This window comes from Spermophilus citellus, assembly GCF_964194105.1.
Source record: "Spermophilus citellus genome assembly, chromosome: 16".
NCBI lineage: Eukaryota > Metazoa > Chordata > Mammalia > Rodentia > Sciuridae > Spermophilus > Spermophilus citellus.
Genome location: NC_138196.1, coordinates 28,517,661 through 28,543,561, shown reverse-complemented (window position 1 = coordinate 28,543,561; position 25,901 = coordinate 28,517,661). Strand labels below are relative to the sequence as shown.

Here is a 25,901-nt window from a genome sequence, read left to right as displayed (position 1 = left end):
CCGGCTGATCAGGAGGGGCCAAAATAGAATCGCAGCCGATGATGGCTGGCTAATTAAGTAAACCAGTAGCCCAAACTGAAAGGCATGTTTCTCACCTCAAGCATCTGAAGCTGGTGTTTGCTTAGATGAAGAAAACAAGTGTCATGCAGGAGAAGTAAAAGCAAAAGCAGGACCAGCGGCGGCGGCGGCGGCGGCAGCAGCGGCGGCGGCAGGAGAGGCAGCAGTGACAGTAGCAACAGCATCCTGTTGTGTTAACGCGACGGCTGAAAGAGGCTGAATCATTACAGAGCAGCAGGTGCCTGCCCTCCAAGCATCACTGCAAACAGTAGCATCACAGAGGGATCTGAAGGAAAGCCTGCGGCCAGGAGGGGCGGTAACTCCCTTCCCCGCCCTGCCTCCACCCCCACCCCCCAACCACTCCTCTTTGTCCTTCTTGAGCGCTCACTTTCTTCCTCTGCAGTCTTCCTTCTTCATAGTCTCTTTCTCTTTTTTACCCCTCATCCCAAACTCGTCCTGTCTCTCTCCTCTCTCTCTTCTACCCCCCCCTCCTCTCTCTCCTCTCTCTCCTCTCTCTCCTCTCTCTCCCCACTCTCCCAGCCCCCACCCTCTATCCCCCACTCTCTGCTGCCGGCTGGTCTGAGTAAAATCAGTACTGTGCACCCAGCAACACAGGACTGCCAGTGACTTCCTATTTTATCCAATTAGAAGGAATAAAGGCCATCAAATCAAAGAGAAGCAGGCAGGCACCAGTGAAGCTTGGTCCCCATGCACACCCCCCCCCTTTTCCCTTTCTCTTTCTTTCTCTAGAAAAGCAGCCCCAGTCTTCCAACTCCCCCTGCCCCCCCTTTGCTTGCTCTCCCTCTTGCTGACTCTTTCCTTCACCTACTGTTGGGTCAGGAAAAGCCAGCGATCGATTCTAGCAATCTAACAAAGCTGGGATGGGGCGGGGGATGTAGGTGGGAACTTATGGGTTGGACCTGAGGCTTGGCAAAGTCTGATATCTGATTCCTCCCCAGAGAGGTAAGCTTTTTCAACAGCAATTTCTTCCTGCCTGCTGCTGAGAGATAGCATTTGTTCCCCAGTCTACTCTAATAAGTTTTGTTCACCAGCAGGACTGTTATTACCTAATTTCAACCAACAGTTAGAAACATTGTTTTCTAACCATGGACAGCTCTGCCTTTAGCCCTTTCTATGATGACTGTGTGAGACTTTATAGTGTCCTGATGTGAAATGCAGAGTGTTAGACGATGAGAAGTACTAAGGGAAGGAACAGAAGCCCCTACATCCCCTTTCCTTAAATTTGCATTTCCCTTGTTCTACCCAGAGCAGGCTAAATTAATGTCAAGAGATTAGGACACACTGGTAAGTAACATAGGAGCAAGGGCTACTGCTTCATTTTTAAATTAGCCTTTCATTGTGACTCCACACTGCGGAGGTTTGAATTCCCTGGATGCTGTAATATATACCACATGTCCTCAGCTATAAAGGCAGTGCAAGTATTGAGAAGAGTTTTCAATACAACATGCCATTCGGGTTAGGTTTCAGGAGCTGTACCTTACAGTTTCTATGCTGTTTTTTTTTTCCCCCTGTTAAACCAGTAGTCATTTAAAGATGAAAAGAAATGCAATGTCCTTAATGGAGAAGGCAGGCTCCTCAGAACATTCTGTTGCACATCTATGTGTGCTATATGCATCTGAACCTTAATCCACACTTCACTGAGACCGGACATCTGAATGGTTTCCAAGGAACCATTGTATTCACTTATGTCAATAGGAGTCTTAAAAAACTCTCTAAATCTATACTATATATCCATCAAATGAGTCCCAGAAGCCATAAAATTTGGAGCACAAGTCCTATGAAAATCTGCTTTAAGCACTTTATATTTTGTATAGCACAATTTCAACTCTTTTGAAATATGTTTAAGCTTCAAATGGAAGGAGATAAGAATATCATCATTTCCTTCAATATGAAATTACTCCATAGTTATAAAAGATTTCAAGGGTAGTAATATCTTAAACTGTATTTTCAGTATTATCACTAACAACAAAAGCTGGAATTAATTTGCATAATTGTAACCATAACTATGACAACCTTATGGACAAAATGAGTTATACTTAAGTTCAGCTCTCTATGACCTGCACCTATACACCAATAACCACATTTTAAAATAATTTCTATGCTCATTTTCTAGCTTTACCTGTTAATTTTAAAGTATCAAGAGCTCTCTTAATAAAGATTCTAGTGATGGACAGGAAATTTTATAGTACAGAAAATACTGGAGCATTATGATCTTAATTATCAATATTCATGTAAGTATTCCAAAGCAACATAAACAGGTAAAGGTTTAGGCTAAATTAGGATCATTTATAATTTGTTCAAAGATCACTCAATTTACATACATAGCAACTCTTCAATTCTGCCCCAAACCAATATAACACTCAAGTTTGATATTTTGACAGTTCATCTTGGGCATGGTCATCTAAATTTCAAAGACCAAAGTAGAGTTCCTCTAGCCCCAAGTCATACAGGTGAGAGAAGAAACCAAGAACAATAACCCAGAGATGTGAAAATCTGTTGTTAACTTGCACCAATCATAATTACCTCACCTTAATCATTATGAGCTAACATATTGCAGACTGGAGTTGTGGCTTAGTGGTGGAGGGCTTGCCTAGCATTTGTGACACGCTGGGCTCGATTCTCAGCATCTCATATAAGCAAATAAATAAAATAAAGGTCCATCAACAACTAAAAGAATGTATTTTTTAAAAAGTTAAAAAAAACAAGTTAAATATTGAACAGACATAATAAGCTAGGGAATGTTGCTCTAGTTGTCATATTAAAAACCAAAGAAAGACAACATGTTATATAAAGGCAAGAGCAAAATATCAGAGATAGTGTCTTAACGGCTGCTACAACTATTCCTTGCCCTGGACTACACAAATCAAACTTTGGGATGAGTGTGCTTGCTCCCTGGGAATGGATTTCATGAACTCTGTGACATGTTGGCACTGAGATCAGCTTGCAGAGAGTCAGTTTCCTATAAAATTGTTTTCTTCTACTAAATTGGAAGATGAATGTAACTTGGGAAAGGGAGTGGGACAGGAGGTGAAGAATAAAAGGAATTCTCCATTAGTTCTACCCTGGGGACTAGGAGCCAAAAGTTACCTTTATCCCTTCATCAAATCTACAGCAATAAGTACACGAGGAAGGGTAGCATACATGGGGTTATAGGTCAGAATTGCCTTTGGATGAAACATACACATGTCCATAGGAAGAACTATAGAACAAACTATATTTAACCCTTAGAGTTCCCCTGTCATAAACCCCAGGAACACCCATATTTCCATGTCCTCTTAAAAAACATGAAAAGAGACAATCTTTTTACTACCTTTTTAAAACCTTCTATTACCACCTTTTTCATAATAAAAGCTACATTTCTTTGAGCTCTACCTATGTGCCTGACACTCTGCTAAGTTCATAGCATACATTATTTCTGCTCTTTGCTAATACTATATAGTCCTTATTACCTTGAAAATAAAGAGACATGGGCTCAGGAAATTTAGGTAATTTAGCCACGGAGTAAATGACTAAATAAAGAGCCAAGATCTGAAGAAGGCCTGACTCATGCTATTTATGCTGAAAAACACTGATTTTTTCAATCAAAACAGTATATCTATTATGTATTCTTTACATTTCAATTCAATGAGAGAATAAGAGAACCAGAAAGAATAAACAATCAAACGTGAATTTTTTACCTTACTACAATTAACAAATTTAAAGGTGCCTAGTTTCCAAAACAAGAGCCTTCTAAAATTTTGCCTACTGGTTTCCAGAAGTTAGTTATAATGATTAAACATAGGCCATTTAAATATGATCTATTTTTAATTTAAATTAAATGAGCTCTTCCATGGTCTCAATTCCAGAACTCTTTTGGGGGAGCTATTTCAATTACACATTGCTGCAAAATCAACTGCCCTGAAATAGCTTAAAATAGCAATCTTTATTATGTCTCACTAGACTGTTGATTTACTGGGTTCAGCTGAGTGGTTCTCCTGCCCCATTTGATGCCCACTAGAGACATAATTTGGCCTGAACATTCCAGGTAGCTCACATATATGACTGGCAGCTGAAGCAGATGTCAGCTGGGAGCTCAACTGGAGGTGTCAAATGGCGGACCAGCATGTGGTTTCTCCATGTGGCTTGAGCTTTGCATAGCATGGTGGTTAGGTTCTGAAAGGAAGCATAGGCTTTCAGTCCTGATAAAGACTGCTGTGGAGTGCCACAAGTTATTTGCATTGCATCTTCTTTGTTAAATAATCACAGTGCCAGTCCAGACTCAGGACAGGAATACTAAATATTGATGGAGAGAGTGACAAAGAGTTTGCTGCCACAACAGGGGAAGAAAATATATGCAAGCCAACCTGGGTCAAGAGGAGACATAATAATAGAATGGATTTGGAAGAAGCAGGTAAAATATACCTTGTATTTCTGATCCACATTCTTGATATTCCAGCTTCCTTGTAAGTCAGTTTCATTGAAAAAACAATCCTCTTATTGCATAAAAAAATACTTAAACTCCTCTTCTACTTCAACCCAAGCTAGCTACTTACTTCTGCTTTCATTTTCAGAAGTATGTAGCACAGCTCCAGCAGATGAAAGGGGATGATAAATGGCATTTGGGTTTGACCACATTATCCAAGTTTATTTTCTCTTGTGCATTTTTTTTTTTTTATTTTGCTCTTTGCAAAACTTCCTAAATTTTATCACTTAAAAAAGATAGAATTTATTTCATGGTATATAATATAGAATGATGATAGCAGTAATTTCATTTTTTAATATAACTAGGTATAAATGGTAATTTATATATTTTTTTGCCAATGAAATATGAAATCATGATTTTCACAAGAAAGCTCCAAAGCCCAAAGGAAATTTTAAAAACTTGCTGTTCTATCAGAGCATCAAGTACCAAAATGGACCTGTTAGACTCTTCCCACCAATCCAAAACATCCCCTCAGCCTCCATGGAGCCCTTCCTAATCTTCCAAGTCATGGATTACCTCACTGTACTATTATTGGGGCATATTTTAACTGTCATGTATAATTATTGAATAATATCTTATAAAGATACTGACATCTTCTTGATACTAACAATTGGGACTATCAACTTCTGCTTGTCCTAAATCTAGAGCTGTGTTGGCAATTCAACACACATATTTTGCTTGGTTTTATTTTTAATTGAGATTGAATTAAAAATCCATAGATTATTGTGCCCCTAACAAATTGGTAGATTTTTTCATATCCATCTATGTAAAATATCATCTGTACTTTCTTTCATATGTTCAACCTTTTAATGTCTAGTTCAAATACTTGTTTCTCAAATATGCTTTGATTGTTCCAAAATATGCTTGATGTGAATTTAGCCTGTTCTAGTGAAACACTGTCATTCCAATGATGTCATTACAGATGGACAGAAGTTTTGGAATAAACCAATATTTAATTGTTTTTCTGTACTTCTGTCCCAACCAAACAAAAAAGTTATCTGAGGGCAAACTCAATCCATATGCTGTTTGATAAATTTTTCTGCATTGTTGACAATGCTAAATGAGTGAGACGAAAGTCATTTCTATTGGGCAGGTATTTTCTGCCCACTTTGAGGAGAAATCAAGACTCTATGTTTTGTCCTTATCCACTTAAAAGGTTCTTAGAGGAGACAATTTTACTTAATTTTAAGAATTATTTTGTGAGATGCTGTATCGAATGCTTGATATTGATTGAAGGTGCTTCTGTGTTCTCATTTTGTAACATGATGACCAATTGGCTCTGGCACATTTTGTTCTTTATGATTCTTTGCAACTCAAGATTCAGTAAATTATCTCAAAGATGTGGATGTGAGAACTTCATATACAAAAATATTTTATTGTATATAATGTTATGGTGAGTTTACATTTATATTTACTTTGAAAGAACCTATTAATTTTTTACTTCCCATGAGTAAAATATTTAGTTATAATACCAACTCACTTTGTCTTTTGTTTTTTAAGAATTTATTTTGACTTTTTCTTTTGAATTGACATAGAATCTTACATATATGATAGTTCAAAACATATACAATGTATAGTGATTAAAATAGAAATAATTAGCTTTTCTATCTGCTTATATCTTTGAAAGACAGTTTATTTATAATTTTATATCACCTGTCTTTTAAAATTACACATTTTAAAAATCAATGAAGCTAAGGGTCATGCAGCATTATGATAGATGCCATTGAGCTGGTTGCCTCAAAATGATTAATTTTATGGTGTGTGACTTTCAACTCACTGGAAAAGATTACAGTGGATCCTCATTATGGTTTTCCCTTCTTTAACATTAAATTTTAAATGGAAAATGTGTTATTTATGACTAGTTTTACTAGTGTTTTGCACTAAAATAATGAAATTTGGTAATGTGCAAGTTGCCTTTTCAATAGGAAAGACAGGGCTGGGTATGTGGCTTAATGGTAGAGAGCTTGCCTAGCAGGTGCAAGGATCTGGGTTCAATCCCAGCAAACGTGCGCGCGTGCACGCGCACACACACACACACACACACACACACACTGGGTGGTGCAATGTTGAAGACTTATTCTGTTCTATTTTATTTGCTTAAAATATAATTTCACACTGCCTAACTCCATCCCCTTCCTCTATTTAGGATCTACCACAAGTATGAGCAAAAGCTGTGAGGAAAACGGCAGTTATACTGTATCATCTGCATTTGCTATACATGCTGCTTTTTATCGAATGGGTGATGACGACCACCAGAACATCAGCTCCACAACGACAAGCACTTGTGTCTGTTTCCACTGATATAACAAGTGAGGCACACAGATGGCACTTAAAAGGCATTTACTGAATGAATGCATCAGTATGAAAACACCACCAAAGAGGGATGTATAAACTATGAGAAAACATTTTCAATACATATGTACTTCAGACAGTTTTACTTGTGTGAGCAAATGCAAATAATTTTAGATTATGATGTTTTGGGGGGCAAGTGAGGGGAGAGATGGGGAGGAAGAGGAAAAACCAAAAGAAAAATTATAGTGTCTAGTCTGATGTTATTAATGTTCATATATACCATCTACTACAGCAATATATGTTGGCTCAGTTATCTCAAACAAATATCTTCACTTTTATTAATATGCACTATTATAGTTAAGTTCAAGACACAGCTAACAGAGGAGATTCTGTGCTCCTTTGTTTTTTTCTTCAAGTCCTATGGCAAATGTAACAAAATTACAAGGAATCATTTGGCCATTGTTCACCTATACATGTGCTACCTAATTTAACAACAACAACAACAACAACAACAACAAAACAATATGGCTGGGCATGGTGGTGCTCTTCAGGCTGACAGGAGGATTGCAAATACAAAGCCAGTCTCAGCAACTTATCCAGTCCCTAAACAACTCAGCAAGAAACTATCTCTAAATACAAAAAAAAAAAAAAAAAAAAAAGGCTGGGGATGTGGCTCAGTGGTTGAGTGCCCCAGGGTTCCATCACCATTACCAAAACAGACTAACAAACAACAGAGATACTTTCATGTGCTAGAAGAAATTTTTATTTAAAACAAGGGGAAAATACCTCTAATAACCAATATCAGTTTAATACAAGTTCAGCAAAGTTTCAGAAAATCTAAGTAATTTGTTTGAGGTCAGCCTGGGCAAATTTTCTGTCACTACTTCCATGGATGATCTTTATAGAATTATGTCATTTTGATACTTTCAAGAGAACTGTTTCTACTCAAAAGACTCTATTCATCCAAATACAAAATAAAACCAAATCAAAAGGACTGGGCATGCAGCTCAGTAGTAGAGCACTTAGGCATTAATATTTTATTTAAAGTTTGGTTGCTTGTCAGCTGATTCTATAAACTGATCCCCAAACTAACCCAGAAATGTAGTTTGTATATAGCACAGTATATCACTTATAGAAGATGCTCTAGAAACACGCGTTAATTTGATTTTTAAATCTTATGCTTAAAATAGAAACTGAGCATGAGATTATACACATATGAGTGCTGTTATGAATTACTCATAAGAGTACAGGCAACTCTAGGGATTTTGAAACTTCACAGGTATGAAACAAACCCTCAAAACTCACCCAGAATAAAAAAGCTTGGGGAAAGAAATTACCTCAAGTGTTTTACTTTTAAACGTGGTCCAAATTTCTAAACTTGAAAAGACTTCAGCCAGAAGAAGTATCTAATGATATAATTTTTCTCAAAGTCTACACAGTTTCTTCTCCCTGTTGCTGACCAAAATGAAAATATAAAGTTGCACCAAAGCAAGGAGTGTGAGGGAGAAGGAATAAAAACATATGCAGTTTCCAGAAGTGATTTTGCATTCCAAGTGAGTCACCTAACTGGCAGGCAACTTTGTTGTAAGGTCACAGCCTTATAATGCTTATAGAAACTGAAATATACCATTTAAAATGAAATGCCAGCCTCACATTTTTCTGCTGCTTCTCAGCCCAAGGGGTGGAAACTTTTCCTACATTGTTATAATTTTTATTACTTTAAAAATATGAGTTAGAAAGTCATAAGATAAAAATATCTTAGGATTTGACCTCCAACTCAAACTTTTTATCATAAACCACACAAGATATTGCTATAATAATAACAGTTTAAGAATGATATATTTTCTATTTCAAAAATTAACTTGGAACAATACTAATTTAATACTAAGACCAACTGAATTCTCAATAATAATTGATTTAAATTTTTCATGGGCTGAATTTTGAAGCTAAAACAGACCTTACTCATGAATTTAATTTTATGCAAGAAAAAGAAATCCCCAGCAGGTAATAACCTGCCTGAAATCATGTAGAAATTAATTTCAGAGTCAGGACAAGAATTTAGGTCTATGGGTCTTCCCTTTCAATTCATATCCACCAAAGACAGCTCCTTAGTTCTGTACTGCCAATAAAGGTAAACCCACTTGATTGGACAGTTTAGATTTTCTGTCACTACTGCCATGGATGATCTTTATAGAATTATCTCATTTTGATACTTTCAAGAGGACTGTTTCTACTCGAAAGATTATTCTATTTAATGCTCTCTTGACCATTTATGGTCACGATTCTATTTAGTCCTCTTTCTGAAAAATATTCAGAGGCCCATAGTCATATGTAGACTTACTTATTCAATAGTACTTTAACAAACTAAGGCTTACGCCACACCAGGTATGGGCTAAAGAACCCCCAAATTTACACTGAGATCAGGCTGAGGATTAGTAATTACCTAAATGACAGAAATATTCTGATTAGCTTGATTACCTACATGGCAGGGCATAAAATAAACTCTGAGGTATAGGAAGTATAACTTCAGGGAGGCTGACTGTCACCTCAAAACCAAATCAGCTTATCATTATTGCAGTGGGTCAAATGTATACTATACCAAGAAACGTGATTATCTCAGAATTGGAGAGCCTGGGTTACTTTTATTTTTTATTTTTATGTTTTTAATTTGGAGAATTACCAGACTTGGTGGGACAAGGGAAGCAGTCATTGATTGTCAGGGACAGAAAAAAGAAAATGCTGATGACTGAATTATACTCTCAAAAATAATGACTAGAAAACTTCAGTTCCCAAAATGATGGATTATTCAAGAGAAACATATTCTCTTTGCTGGCACAATCTATCACTGGCATATTTTTTTAATGTAGTAAGACATACATATCTGGCATACTGGGATATTTTGGGGTAAAATATCCTCAGATAATATCAATTACTTGAAAGTCCATCAAAAAATAAAAAGTTGGTGGATACACCAATGAGTAGACAGTTGATAAAACAAATACAGGAAAATTGTAGCTGTAAAATTCAAATTGTTTACTGTCTAATTCATTCAAATATCAATAATAAGATGCTGGAAAATTTTTAAAAGGTATTTTCATGACAGTTTTGGGGCACAACTATATGAGATAAAACACAGCAGTTTTAGCATAAAAATTCATTAGCTTTTGCCAAACAAAGAAAACAATCCACTTATTCCACATTTAGTAACCTACACTTGGTTACTTCCCTTCCTCTGCCACATCTCTCTCCTATGCCCACATCCGCCTTCTCCTACCATTTTCCTTTTAAGGAACTGACTTTTAAAAGAAAATTTAAAATTATAACACAGATAAGCGATTCAGATAATTTGGACCATTATCTAATGGCAATGAAGTATCTTTATATGACAAACCATTAACTGCTACAGAAAATCTTAAGAGCTTTCTGCGCAACCCCACCCCCAGTACCATTTATTTATTGGAAAGGGACTGTCCTTAATGCTATATGTCAATCACTAGGGAACTAAAACATCTATAAATAATATGAACAGGGAAAAGGTTAAGTTTACACTACTGGCAAGATCAGAAGGGCTGGAAGGTAGGCTTTAGGCTGTCAAAACAAATAGAATCCTTAGATTGCTCAGGGCATTCCCAGGCTGCAGGTACCTTTCCCAGGGGTCAAATGGTCAATGAACTCTGTGAAGCCAGAGGTTCTGAGGAGAACTTCTTGACTGCGGCCATTTCCCACCCAGTTATGCATACAGATATCTTACATAGTATTAAATATGTATGATGCAGTACAAAGCCCCTCTAAAAGCATCTGTATTTAAGTAAATCATATCACTGACAGCAAGAAGCATGCAGAGTAATTTAACCTAGCAGGAAAAGTACTTCTTTTACATATCACTGCAGTGCAGAGAGTTCCAACCATATGCTTCTTTTCTGCCTGCACATACTTCCCATAAGAAAGGAAAGGCTTAACTTAAATGATTCAAAATGCTTTTTAGACAGATTTCTAAAATGAAACATAAATCTAAAGAAGCACTTCTCAAACTCTTCCCTGAGGCTTAGTCATGACCTTAGTCACAAGAGGTCAGACAAATAAGCCATCCTCAGGTGACATCTTCTTAGGGTTAAACACCTAAATTTAACCCACTCTCCTGCATGTCCTTCCAAATGATATCAGTAAGCTGCTCAGTGACATAATATAAAAGGCTTCTAAAAGGTATCTATGTACAACTACATCACCCTCTTTCTTTTTAACCTCCAAAAGTCTTCAAAGGAAAAAAATGGAGGTGGGAAACATCAGGATCCATTGTAAGTTAAATTATTGTTACCTACTCATACCCTAAAACCATATATTCTAATGTGATAAGTACTATTAATTAAGCAGTTTCCCAAGGTACCTAACTAAGCATTTGGCAATGCAAAAGAATAGCACAGAGAGCTCTGTAACTTTTTTTAAAAGGACCACAAGAGTGTAAGATATTATAAGTCATCTCATATATAGAATTAGGTGTACTCCAAGAGACAGGTGATTTTTTTATAATAACCTATGACTGGAGAAAAATTATGTTGAATGGGTATGAAAATAATTATTTTACTATCAGAAAATCAAGGTTAAATGCTTGAGTTGTCCAGCTCAAAATGAAATGGCATTTCTGTAATTCAGCCAACATGCAGCAACTAATTAGGAAATTTGCTATTCAGCATTTAAACTATCTTCTTTTCATAAGCTGGAAGGTAAAAAAAATGCAATAACCTCAGGATGTCCTAATTTTTAAAAGCAGATTTTAAGTTCAACAATGAGATATTGTAAAAATAGCTACCATCTCTAGAAGACCTAAGATATATATTAAATAATAGATATTAATTTATTTGGTTCTCCATCCACCTACCCATCTCAAAAGTGTTTAGTAAGTGGCTTGTGTGTGTTCCAGGCATTGTGCTGTAACTTATAGATTTTGTAGCAATTAGTTAAAATAATTTACGTCCTATTAATCTCTATTTTCTCTAAAGTAAAAAGTGAGATCTGCAGAGTGAAGACATGACTTAAATTTTGAGAGTGGTGAGGTAAAATCCCCTTTGTAAATCGAAGGAAAGGCTGATTTTGAATAATACGCAGGTGAGACACTGTCAAATAGAACATATGCAACAGTCCTCACAGTCAGGCTTCAAAGGAAGGGATATTATTTCCATTTTATTTTACATGTGGGAAAAGTAAGGATTAGAGAGGATACAAAGGTAAGCTGCAATTACACAGCTAGGAATTGATGAAACTGAGAACAAAACCATCTGACTTCAAAGACCATTCTTGCTACAACTGCATAATGACTTTACATTGCATTAATTACAGCACCAATGGAAGAAATAAACTTTGAAAAGAAAAAAGGATATCAAATTATATAAGGTAAATTTTTTGTTGAGGTTTTCAAATTTTAATTTGCACTTAAGATTTAAATGGGGGAAGACGGAGGAAAAAAGGAAAATAAGAACAAATATGACAAAAAAATATATATATACAAGTTCACATACATGCCACAATTTCCACTTTGGACAGACTGACTTTTCTGATCAGTGCAACACCTTTTTCCACCATTTGGACTTAATGAGCAACTTTAGGCTGACCATTAATAATGTTATGCAGCTTAATTTTGGCCATGATGAAACAAACCCATTTAAATGATGTTGCCAATAAAGTACATGAATCACAAAAATGTAACATACTAAACAGTATGCTAGCAATCCATTGTGTATTTCTTCTAACATCAAGAAGATCAAAGGAGAAGGCATGTCATAAACTTAGAGCTGAGTAGGAACATTTAATCTTTAAATTTTTTCTAAAGAAATTTTATCACTATGTGAAAATGTTGTGTAAATATTACAAGTTAGAAATTTCTCAAATAAAGAAAAGAATTTGGTCTTTAGTTAATGTTTCTAGTGCCACATATTTCCCATTTGTTTTATTATTTGATTGATTGATTGATTGATTGAGATGAAGTTCTTGATAATGTTGCCCAGGATGATCTCAAACTCCTGGGCTCCAGCCATTCTCCAGCCTCCACCTCCTTGGGAACTGGAACCACAGAAGGCACCACCCAGCATCCATTTTTTTTTTTTTTTTTTAATTCATGCTTTTTCAAAGTGTTCCTAGATAAGTTTCAGGCTGATGTTGTCCTTGCTGCCTTTGGTAACTACATTCACTTGTTTATTTGTTCACTTAATGGTTATTTAGCAAGTGCCTAAAATGAGACAGGCCCTAAACAAGACTGAAAGAGGGAGGAGGACTGGGGACATGGAGTGCTCAGGTAGTTCAGGCTTCCGTCACATTTACATTTCAAGGGAAGACTTAAATTTTCTTAATCCCAGTCTGGCACAAAGGTAAAGACTTCAGAAGTGAGACTCCTAAGAGTTATAATTGATTCTATTTGTATGGTTGACACATGATGATGTTTTTTTAAAGAAGCCTGTCAGGAAATACTGTTTATTCTATATGCAAGTCTAAATAGCTGAGATCTTCCTTTATTTGAGATTCACTTATGAAAATGTTTTCTTCTGATGGTGTTTTGTTTTGACTAGTGATAGAAGAAGAATTTGAAGGTTCAGTTCCATACAAGACCATGCCTAGACAAGAGGACTGTGGAGGTGTTGGACAATTAGAAGCTGAACAACAGAATCCACTTATTTCCATTCTCAGTATCCATCAAACAAAAAAATACATCAGAACAGCCTTGACTACAGTAACAATTTTTTAACAGGTTAATTAAAATAAATAGCAGTTAACTTTTTTTGTGACTAGTTTAAAATAAATAAATAAATATATTATTATTATCTGTTTGGTGAATTGATGATGTCTGGTGATGCCAATGTACAGTTATGAAGTACAGTTAGATTTCTTGAATTGTCAAGGAAATATGTTAACTTCATAAAAATGCTAAAATTTCAGCATAGAAAAAAATTCACGGTCAAAATCAAAGAGGAAAAAATTGCATTACATACATATAGATATAGATTTGATAATTAAAATTTGTGGCTTATAGAAGCTAATTTAATTGATAAGGAAATTTTATATGATTAAGAGAAATAAGAATTAAGTATTTTGATTAAACACCAATTATGGCAACTATATACTAATAACTAATCTGCAAATTCACTGGCATGTCAAAAGCTAACAGTAATCAAATAAGTTTTATTATTAAAGTCATAAACTATCATCTTCACAAATGTATGAATGGATGGTGATTAAAGAAAGAAAAAACAATTAGGATTCATATACTTTATAAAATTAGAAACATTTTTTCCATTTTTCAATTCTGATAAAAATACATAAGGCTATAAAGCAACAAGTTTCTCATTCAATATTTAAATCAACTTAAATTTTTTATTCCTGCAATGTGATCTGAATACTGAACAGTCATCTCGTTGTGTGTCCAATGATAGCATGTCCAATGAACAAACAGGCATATATTCTACTAAGATGGAACTTCCTTATTTTATACAAATACTTGTTGGAGGCACATTTTTAAACGACATTGCAAAAATTATTTTAATTTACAAAATTGATTCCTCTTGCTTAAATACTAATTTCTTTGATGCTCAAAAATAAAACATTAATTTTTAATGACAAAGTTTAATGCAATGAAGTTAAAAATATGAGTATATATTACTTACTTTGCTCTTAATTTATTAACATAGCATTCATTTTTGTCACTAGAAATCCAATAATTTGTTTTATCACTGACCAATGTGGAGCATTAGATATTATCTTTAACCACTATCGCATTATTGTTCTTACGAATAAGTGTGCACACACCCAAAAACTCAATAGTCTCTTGCAACTAAAGAGGTTTCAAAAATAAGTAAATTAGGTACAATTATGGGCATTAGGTATAATTATGGAATCTCAAAGGGTCCTACATTAACATTATAGGAAATTCCATGTTGAATGAAATATGTAGTGTAGTCAGCAAAGATATTCTTTTCACATATCTTGTTTATGTCTATTATAAATAGCATAAGCATCCCATTAGCATTAATCCAGTGATTAATGCATATATCATGGAGTCAAGTTCTAATCAGTGATAATAACTGCCTGCAACTATTTTCATAACTGTTCATCTTCCAACTCTTTTACTCTGACTAACAAAGAAATGCTACTAAAGTCTAAGGGTTCATGTAGTTACAGGAAAGCAAATGCATTATTTATGAGGATGCAGAGGCTAGAAAGTTCGGCTATGCAGCTTATCCTAGCACTGGTAGGCTCTAAGCTATTGGCAATAGGAACCTTGCCAGTGCATTAGAAGATGAGATAGAAGGGGATCTTTGCCAAATAAAATAGCTAAGTAATAACAAATGTTAAAAAAGAAGAGCCTTGGGGGTTGGAGGGAGTCCTGAGATCACTGCTAAAACACAATTCAGAAGATCACTAAGGTTTTGCAGTCAATGCAGAAAGAAGAGCTGTAATCCCAATTAATTCTTTTTGTCTTATCTTTCTTGAGAGCCTGTTTTTTTAATTATAGTTGTATATTCTTTTTTTAAAGATGACTCGAATATCTGTACACAAATTAGAAAATACAACTGATATAAAATGTATGACGCACAGTGTGAAATTTCAAGTTCAGGTATAATTAATTGTAAATTTGTATTGTCTATAATATTTGGAATTCCACATTACTATTTTTAGTGATCCAGGAAAAAATCCTGCCTTTGATTTCAAAGAGAAAGAAACCCAGTCACAAAAGAAAAGCCACTATTTCTTATTATTCACATACTCAAGCTGATGTATTGCTACAGAGAGATACCTGTCATGGCTTTAAGTAGATTTTGAGATAGTGCCATTCAAGTTTCATTTTCTGTTTAATCATCATAAGTCACTTAGAATTTATACCCTAACAGAAAGCTGCATGCTTTAAATGTTAACAAGAGCAAAGGATGAGAATAACATCTTATCCCCAAAACAAACAAACAGAACCTTAATAAACTGACAAGTCAACCTAAACATACAAAAAAAAAGATATTACCATAGGGATTTTTAAAACCAAATATCTTTCATAGAAATCTGAAATTTGAACAAAAAGCTACTAATGATTGAATTCTGAAATTTAAAATTAATTTAAAATGACCCAATGCAAATCAAAGCTAGAGTAGTTGAGGCTGTGCATCACATTTTATGTTTATTCTTTTCTTCTTAACAAACTGCACATTTTAGCTATTTAATTCATACACTTCTTTTCTACCAAAACACTTTCATCATTATCCCACTATCTCCAATGTGTGTGTTTTGAGGTGTGTGGAAAGGGAGAGAGACTCACAGTGTTCTTTCTACTTTTCCTAAATACCAAACAAATACAATTTGGTGTCAATAGTGTTCTGTTTAAATATCTTTTATTGTAGTAAATGTGTGTATGTGTGTGTACATATATATTTCTGTATCTTGCTAAGAAACCTTGGTTTACACATAGCTAATTTGATCCTTGTAATCTCATTAGGAAAAAATATCATTTTTGAAAGTAGCTGCAATGATTTTATACCCTTTGAATTAGTATGATAAAGGTCACTAAAGGAGCTGAAATTTCTCGTTTACACTCTACCTGTACCATAGGTAGGTAAAAAGAACAGAGCACAAGCATTCAGAAAAGCTGATATTGAATCACACTTCTGCCCCCACTTGTCATAAAACCTCTGTCAGCCTCTGTCAGTCTCCTCATTCATGTAATGGGGTTAATAATATCTCTTTTTAAAGGAAAGCCCTTAACACATAGTGGGTGCAAACTTAAAAACATCTAAAAGAAAAATCCACCTTATTGGCTCAATAGTGGCAACACCCTTACTCCCAAGCAAGTGACTCTTCAGCACCACAGAGAGGGACAGCGACCAGTTAATAAATACATTCTCAAACAATTTATATTAATCCTATCAGAGGAAAGACAAATTCTTAAAAGCCACCATGAAGACAGTATTTATCATATAATAAAGAAAGTTTTCAGGTATAGGATGAAGAAATAAATGTAAAATATAAAAATATAGAGTGTAGCTGCTTCTTCAAATGTTACATGTTCTCTAACAAATATTCAATGTTATTGCTTAAAACTTTCATTTTAACTTACTTAGATATCTGTTTTCATGATTAAAGCTTGATTTTATTAATGATTTCTTTTGATTTTATACACATGCAATTTAAAAAATATGTAACCAAAAATAAAGATTAAAAACCCTTACTAACTCACTGTAACTGTGCAATAAATACCGATAACTAGAATAGCAAGCAGTTATTTGTGTTTCCTCCCTTTAGGCTCTTATATTCTGGTGTGGGAACTGATGTGCACATCAATGTTGATAGTAAGTACTTTAAAGCAAGACGTTGCACCAACAAGGGCATACTACTGGGGATTAGAAGACAGTATCAGGATAACAACATGTCTCAGGACAATAACAAAATAATAAAAGATTTGCTTTCTTCTATGATTGGGCCAAAAATAATTTTTACAATGTCCAAGTATTATTTTAATAAAACATATCCAGGCCAGCACAGCAAGGCTTGTGATGACATTTTGAAAATTATTGAGACAACAGCCAACCCTACACTTCATGAAGCTTCTCTCTATACCAGTATTTTCTGCTGGACTCAGTCCTCAATGCATTTTCACTCAGTGATTACAGCCAATGATCTTGAGACTTTAAAGAACAAGCAAAGAGTCTACAATACTACTTGTCTTTGTGTGTATTCATGCTATGGTTGCTATTATATTTCATTTTTATTTTTTTTTTCACTAAGCTGAACAATTTTAAATCTCAAAAATCGCCTTCACCTGTACTTTACAAACATTTTTAAAGATTTTAATAAACCTCCTAAGTGCCCTTGAGTCATCTGTTTCTTTCCTAAAGCTTATCTTGCTTCCACACACAGACACATTTGCACGTACAAGGTAATTTTCTCACCCTCATAATCTATTCATCCTAAAACACAGTCAGGGACTCTTTGTATGGTTTATTTTTTCACAGATAACTTAAGGAAAATCTGAACAAAGACTTGATTATGCTTTGGAGAATTAGGAAAGTGAAATTCAGAAGCCGATGTTAGGACAGCAGAGAAAAACAATTTATCTGGGTCCAAGGAAATTTGTTAAAAATTGTTTATAACCACTTAAATATTTTTCTTTCTAATATATGTAAGGTTACTCTTCATATACCCTTCATATCACATTTTATTATTAAAATATCCTGCCTGACAAAGAAATTAGGTACATAATATTTTACAGTTTGTATTTATTAATTTATTTGGGTGGGTAGGGAAATGTAGCAATTGCATTCTTCTAGCTTTCTAGAATAAGAATTATAAGTAACCATGATCCAGTCTCAAAGTTATGTAATTTGTGAAGAACATGGACTTTTGCAAGTTGATTAAATAGCTAGATCTCGGGTCAAAATATAGAACAATATTTATGTAGAACATTACAACATTTTAAATATTTCATCATGCAGAAAAATTTTTAATATATCTTACCTCCCATATGAAAAATTTGTAGTTGAAAATTTAATCAAATGACATAGGATCTTCTTATTAATTAGTCACTGGTCTCAGTAAATGAATTTTAAGGAAATTGAAGGAGGAATCATCATAAAGGAAAAATTCTGCTTTAAATATGTAATAATTGTAATATGTTAGTTAACCTTATTATTTTACTTTACTACATTGAATCACTCAATAATAATGAAGGATGCATTTTCAAATTTATCAATTCTGTCTTCTCTGGGTCAATTTAATGGTCTTGTCTTTTTTTTTAATTACCAAAAACATCCAAAACCAAACAAAAACTCTTAATGAAAATAAAACGTTGGAGAAGTTGCAACCTTTACATATACATTCCTAGGTGGCCGAAACAAAAATATTTCCTCAGATATGTAACGTACTCTTTTTAAATCTATGTATCAAGACTACGTTTCTTACAACCATCAATAATTCAACTTACCATACTGTAATTATGTTCCTCTAAAAGTTTTTAGTTAAATCTTGAAAATCCCAACTGTTTTCAAAACTATACATAGTGTGAATTAATTTCTAGCACCTCTTAATCTTGATTAGCCTTTTACTTTTACTGGTACATGATAGAATTTCATCATCTTTTTAAATGGGACAAACTTCTGATTTCTTACTAAAATGATTAAGCTTAACATATGAAATGAAACAACAATTGGCTCCTTTTTTTAAAAAAAGACAACAGAAATCATTACTCAAATGATATTTCTTTTTTCATGACATACTGCAAATGTTTTTTTCTATCTTAAGGAATACTATTTTTTGAAAAAAACTCAATTTAAAAATTTGACCACATATTCTACTTTATGATTACAAGTTGTTACACGCAATCAACACAATAAACCACAATTAGATTTCCTACTGAAAACTCCTTCAATGCAAGGACCATTCCTTATTCATCTCCCATACCCAGTCCCAGTCCAGTCACTCAAGAAATAAGTACACACTTCCTAGAACCATGGTAGAACACTGTAGAAACTATCCTGTTAATTATTTATTAATATTAGTATTGTAATTATTTATTTTTATTAGATAAAAATTCCAATGATCTAAGAAGAGAGCAGAAACAGCCATCATGTTTTAATTCAAAATCATCATCGAGTCACTGTTTGACCTTAGTTGTCACTTAGCCTTATCCTCTCTGTATTTTGCTTTCCTTACTATTGAAATAAAGAGATTAGTAGCCAAATCCTTTGTAAAAAAAAATTTAACGAAAGGCTGATTAAGTTTTTTGGTCATTTCAACTAAAAGTTTCAACCAATATTTAACTAAGTCAGGCGTGTATTCTCATATTTGATGAACAAATTCAACCTAAACACCAAATCTCCTAACTAAGGGATAGTTATGAACTTGAATGGAGATGAGCACAACTTTAAGCTATAACCCACACCAGCCCATATAATTGGTTTTTAGGATTTTGCTGACCTCTACTAGAACAAGAGATAAAATTAAAAGTGCCACTCCAGCAGTTTCCTGGTGATTAGTTGAATTATGTATACCCAGCACCTTTGTTCAAGAAATGAACTTATCCAAGTACCTCCTATGCTGGGTACATTATATGAATGGGACAGAGAAAAGTGGGAGATGTCCACAGAGAACTCCGAGTCATTACTTCCTTTAAGTTTAAATGGTGATGCTTCTAACACTAATAAAGCTACAATCACATTAACTCACACTTCAACAGCACCTATGGGGTTTTCTACACAATATTAAATGGAATGGGCAAGTATACTTGTTTTTCTTTTTCAATTGAAAAACCTACAATGACTAACCAACATATAATTACTCTGGTGAATAACCATCCTTACTCATGAATTTTTAAAAAGAAACTGGATCATAAGCCAGGCACAGAAAGATAAGCAATGCATGATCTCACTCATATGTGGAATCTAAAAAACAAAACAAAAAAAAAAAAGCATATCTCATACAAATTCAGAGCTGAATGGTGATCAACAGATGATGATGAGATTAGGTGGAAAGAGTAGGGAATGGCTGTTCAATGGGAACTAAGATTCAATTAGGAACAAAAGTTTATGGTATATTATTTCACAGTAAGGTGACTATAGATAACAGTAAGAAACACTTTAAAAAGCTGGAAAAAGTAGATTTTTGAAAGTTCACACCATAAAGAAGTAATTTTTTGAAGAGAAATATATGTTTAATCTGATTTAAACATTACATTATGTAAACAGGTATCAATATCATATTACTCAATTAATATGTATAAAATTGTTTTTTATGTATCAGTTTTAAAACAGAAAAGGAAATTAATCCATGTTTTTTAAATCTAGTTTGTTTTTTTTTTAAGACTGGCTTTTAGTCCCAAATTAGGGCACCTTTTTCATATTGTAGCATGCTTCCCTTGCATTCCAATTAGAAAACTGTAATTCATTTCTCCATTTTTTTTCTATTTTCTTCAGAAGGCATAATTTCCTGAGAATCATTTTTAATCAAGAAAATTACAGTGGGTTCAGAGGTACTATAGGGAATCTTTTAAAAACCGAGATTGTAATTGTCTTCAGTTTTCCAATGCAGTATTTTCTTCAGGTTTGGTCATATTGCTACAGTTATTACAATGAAACTGCAAAATATCTATTTTTAATTTCCCTTTAAAATTCCCATAGTAGTATCTGTTTCCATATTCTTCTAAGATTGTTTGCTCCTCAGTCATGGAAAACTATGTTATTTTTTCCTCGCTAGCTCTAATTTCCCTTCATTTATTGGTACAGAACGCTCCTCTTAATTAATCTACACTGCCTGTTCCCCTGGGACTGAGCCCATCTGCCCAACACACCCCAACACACACAGGGCAGATATGCAGCCCAGCCCCCAGTCAGTGGCAGTCATTAATCTCCCTGGATACAGTATTTTAGGGGGTAGGCAAATGATGTAATCAAGGCCAATCACATGAGTTCCTAAAATCTGCTGTTTGGATAAAGAATATACTTTCTCTCTTTTTTCAGACTAGGAGCCACAGGGATATGTGTGTGTATGCTTATCTATCATTTAACTGTATGTATATATATGTACATGCATACATATTTATATATATGTGTGTATGTATATATGTTTATATTTATATATGTTTAAAACTATAAGCAGCTATCTCCCTGTTCAGGCAGAGAAATCCCCTGAGAACAAAGCTAACATTTGTACAGAAGCAAAAACTAAAGATCAAGAAAGCAGTCAATTTTATCAGTTGAGTCTCTAGATCAAATTGAATTGATAAGTAAATCCATACACAACCTTTATTATTTATACTCTGGAATTGAATTTCTATCATTTGTTAATGGGATACTCCTATACATAATCCCTGTCCATAATTCTTATTTTGACAGTTTATTCTGTTCTTCCTCTAGCTTCCATTTTCATTTTTATTTTTTTCTTGCAGTAATGGGGATCAAATCCAGCACCTCACAAGCAAGAGCCCTATCACCGAACTACATCCCTGCCCCCTTAGCTATTTTTTTAGGGGTGGTTCTTAAGGCATCCAAGATTTTTTGATTTAAAGTTCTCTTTTCCCATAGTTCTATTTCTCAGAGATCTAGCTAACTTGGGGGTGGGGGTATGTGGACGAAGACCTTAGAAAGCCATCAAATTCAGTGTGTATAAGTTTATCATAAGATCGCTGGCTGTGTTCTAGATGCTGCCATAGTGGTACAGCTCTCCATCTCTACCTTCTTTCCTCCACTTGAATGCTAAAAAAATCAAAATAAAAATGTTTTTGTGTATATAAAACCCATTTCACTGCTCTATCTCTAATAATTAAAAGTACTACAGTTTTCTATGGTTTTCTTTTTAAATTTTTTGATACTTATAGGTAGCCACAATATTTTATTTTATTTATTTATTTTTTTATGTGGTGCTGAGGATTGAACCCAGTGCCTCGCATGTGCTAGGCCAGTGCTCCCCCACTGAGCTACAACCCCAGCCTCTCAGTACTACAGTTGTAATACTGTACTGGGAAAAATAATGGAATAGTAATTACTAAAGCTGAAAAGGGTAGGAAGAAGGAAGATTGGAGGAGGCAAGACAATAGGCATCTTTGCCACTGGGAATATGTTCCCATGTCCTAAGATGACTAAAGTTCACAGTGACCTCTTATATAATTTATGAAAAACTGGAAGGGAGGAGCTGGAAGGCTCCAAACATAAAGAAATGAAAAGAAGATGGAAACACTAATTACACTGATTGAACAGTCCACATTTTCTATATATCTTGAAATACCATACTGAGTCCCATAAACTCACATAATTATGGTAATCAGTAAAGAATAAAATAATGAAACAGAAAAATAAAGATCTCCTTCCCTAACTTGATGTCCAACGTAATGAGAGATTTTTTTTTCAAATGTTGAAGAGAATATTCTAATAAAAACAAAATACAGAGAAGAAATTACTTCATATCTTATATTCCACTACTAGTGAAATTAGTTATTATACAAATAATTTACAGGATTTATAATATTATGCAATAAATTAAATATTATTTAATGCATTTCCTCCAAACACCAAACTACTAGAGGAAGATCTTCCTGTCAGATGATCAGGTTTCTCTTGGCACAATAGTTCTAAAATTATCCCCATCTCTGTAAATGTCATGTTCTGAAGTATACTGACATCATTATCAAACAAAGTAATAGTCACTCAAATGTCTATACCAACAGTTTCTGCCTTCTTTATAAAAAGCTTTGAAATATATTGCCAATAACTAAGGGCTCTCCTGTCCATTTCATTACTTTGTAGATTATAAAGAGTGTATTATTTCTATAAATGCTGGCTTTGGGCTAGCTAGGATAAATGTGATTTTTTTTTGAGTCCTTAAAAGAATTTTACTTTGATTTTTTTTTTTTAAGAATGCCTTTCTTCAAGCGAGCTATATGGATCCCATAAACCATTTTAACAAAAGACTACAAGGTTTGAAATAAAAAAATTCAATTTTAATTTCTGTTCTACCATCTACTTGGTTATGAATTCAAGCAAGTCACAATTTCTGAACTGCAAGTGCCTCGTCTAATACATAGAACAATATCTAAGCCACAGAGTTGTGTGAATAAATGATTCAGTTTATGAAAATGTATCTTATAAAACATCAAGTATGATACAAACACTAGTTATTTATATATACAGATTACACATGGGAGCTCACATACACACACACAGTTTTATGGTTCAAAGAAATAATTATGTAAAAGGTTAATTTCAATTCAGTACAAAAGGTTAAACCTTGATCAAAAGTTTTAGGATTATCCTGTCTACTAGTGAAATACCATAAAAAATGTTGAATGACTTTATAAAGGACAAAGACACAACTGAAGAATTACATTTACTTGCAGGCAATACTATTAAAAAAATTAAAAAGTAGGGTGTATTCACCAGCAAAATGAATGAACTGAACAATAATTTGCCTGAACATATGGATTGGGCTATGATGTATAAGCCAAAACTCTTGCTCCAAGTTACTGTATTGTCCTAAAAATGTGTAATTAACTCTCCAGGCAATTGGAAAGAGGAAAGCAATATCAGTTAAGCAATTTTCACTTAAAATTATTATTTTATTGCTAGATGATGCCTAGTAATTTGTTCATCATTCTCCACAGTGGGCAGAGCTACCGCACCCTTGAAAATGTCATGTTTTTAGAGATCTGAAAACAATTTGCATTTCATTAGAAATAGCTCTCCAACAGTGACAGGACAGGTTCACATTTTACCACCAATAAAGATTTGAAATTGAAATGCCATTTTTCCAGCTGAGAATCATTTAGCAAAGGTCCTGGCAGTTTTCTCTACCCTTAAGGAAGGGATGTCAGAGCTGGGGGTAGAGTGTAAGACCCAAAGCTTGCATTCTCACCAATGGGCCAGTGGGACCCGATCCAATCTAATCAATACATTTCACTGTGCTATTCCCAGGTGCAAATGCTCTCTCTCTTTATGACAGAAAGGTCTCTGCAGACAAGAGACTTTTTTTTTTTTCCTTCAACTAGCTTTTCTAGGTTCCAAATCCAAGGCTGAATTGTTCATTTCATTCAGAGATATAAAAGAGGATTTCCTGGATATGTATGTTTCTTTTAAATGCAGGCTTTGCTAAAAATATATATTAAAAAAATAGTGATTTCCTGGCAAAGAACTTTCAGCAGCATCATTTAGACTGAAAGTCACATATTTATTTCTTTCTCCAACAATATTCAAGTCTTCAAATAAGAATCAAGGACTCCCGAATATTTGTCCTTTCTTTAAAATACAATCCTCTTTCTACATACCAGCTCTCTTCCATATGCAGAAATGAATCACCTTTAAACAAAGATGTGCTTCACAATAAATTCATTTCATTCATTTTCTTACATTAGGCTCCCCAATATATGTTTAAGAAAAACAGGATAGACGCAAAAAAAGAAGGAAGTTAAGTAACTTAATCAAGATTGCACAAAGTAGCAGCACAAGTATTTAGACTTACAAGCATGATTCCAACCAAAGTCTGCGTTCTTTCCAATGCATTCACAAGCTCAACTGGTCCAAGGCAACTCATTTACCTTAATCTACCACCCATACTGCCAACCCACTTTCTATCAAAGCTATTTTTCAATCCATCCATAGAATCTCATTCCTTTTAATAGTTGCTATGGTTTACATATGAGGCATTCCCCCAAAATCTCATGTGTGTAATAAGGCAATAAAGTTTAGAGGTGAAATGATTGGGCTGTGAGAACCTTAACCCCATCAGTACATTAATCCCCTGACAAGGATTAATTGGCTGGTAACTGTGGGCAGGTAAGATGTGGCTAAAGAAGGTAGAGCACTGGGGGTGAGCCTTTGGTGAGGGAAGCGCTTTCTCTTTGTCTGCTTCTCAGTATCAGGTACTTAACCATACTCTTTTGCCTCTCCTTGGGCCCAGGAGTTGACTGTATGGAGTTAGAACACTGAAACTGTGAGCCCCAAAATAAACATTTTCTCCTCTAATTTTTCTTGTCAGGTCTTTTGGTTACAGCAGTGAAAAGGCTGATTAAAACAACAGTAAAGGCTTTTCTTTGGGTCAACAAAAGCTTATGCATCAGAGCAGGCTAGTGTATGGTCTGGGTTTGAATCCTAAGTATATGACTGTAGACAACATGCATCCGTTTCACATCTGTAAAATGGAATAAGGTTTTTTGAGAACCACAAGTCATTATCCATGTGAAACACCTAGCACAGTTATCTGGCACACAAGAAGACTTCAATAGCTACTGTTATTATTAAAAATATGTCTTACAAGCCAGAGTGGTGCACTCCTGTAATCTCAACAACTTGAGAGGCTGAGGCAGGAGCATTGAAAGTTCTATGGCAGCCTCAGCAACTTAATTAGCAATTTAGAAACTTAGATCCCAAGCAACTTGTTAAGACCTCATCTCAAAAAATAAAAGGGACTTCAGATGAGACTCAGTGGTAAAATGCCTCTGGATTCAATTCCTAGTACCAAAAAATTAAATAAATGAAGTTTTACAACTTAAGACTATTTACCAGAAAGCTATCTTCATTTCCTTTCCTTTATTCTATTCAATAGACTTTTTATTTTTGTTTCC

At 34.3% G+C, this 25,901-nt stretch overlaps 2 protein-coding genes across 9 annotated transcripts in view; both read right to left on the bottom strand.

Moving 5' to 3' along the window:
* NRG1 (neuregulin 1) overlaps window positions 1–25,901 on the bottom strand; it is a gene marked incomplete at both ends in the record, with an annotated part of 1,011,199 nt that overhangs the window by 110,845 nt on the left and 874,453 nt on the right. The window lies entirely within an intron of this gene.
* On the bottom strand, window positions 54–242 carry LOC308635206 (uncharacterized protein; the record flags this gene model as incomplete). The annotated part of the gene is made up of 1 exon (XM_081269499.1): window positions 54–242. The coding sequence occupies one exon, from the start codon at window positions 240–242 to the stop codon at window positions 54–56; it is 189 nt and encodes a 62-aa protein (XP_081125625.1).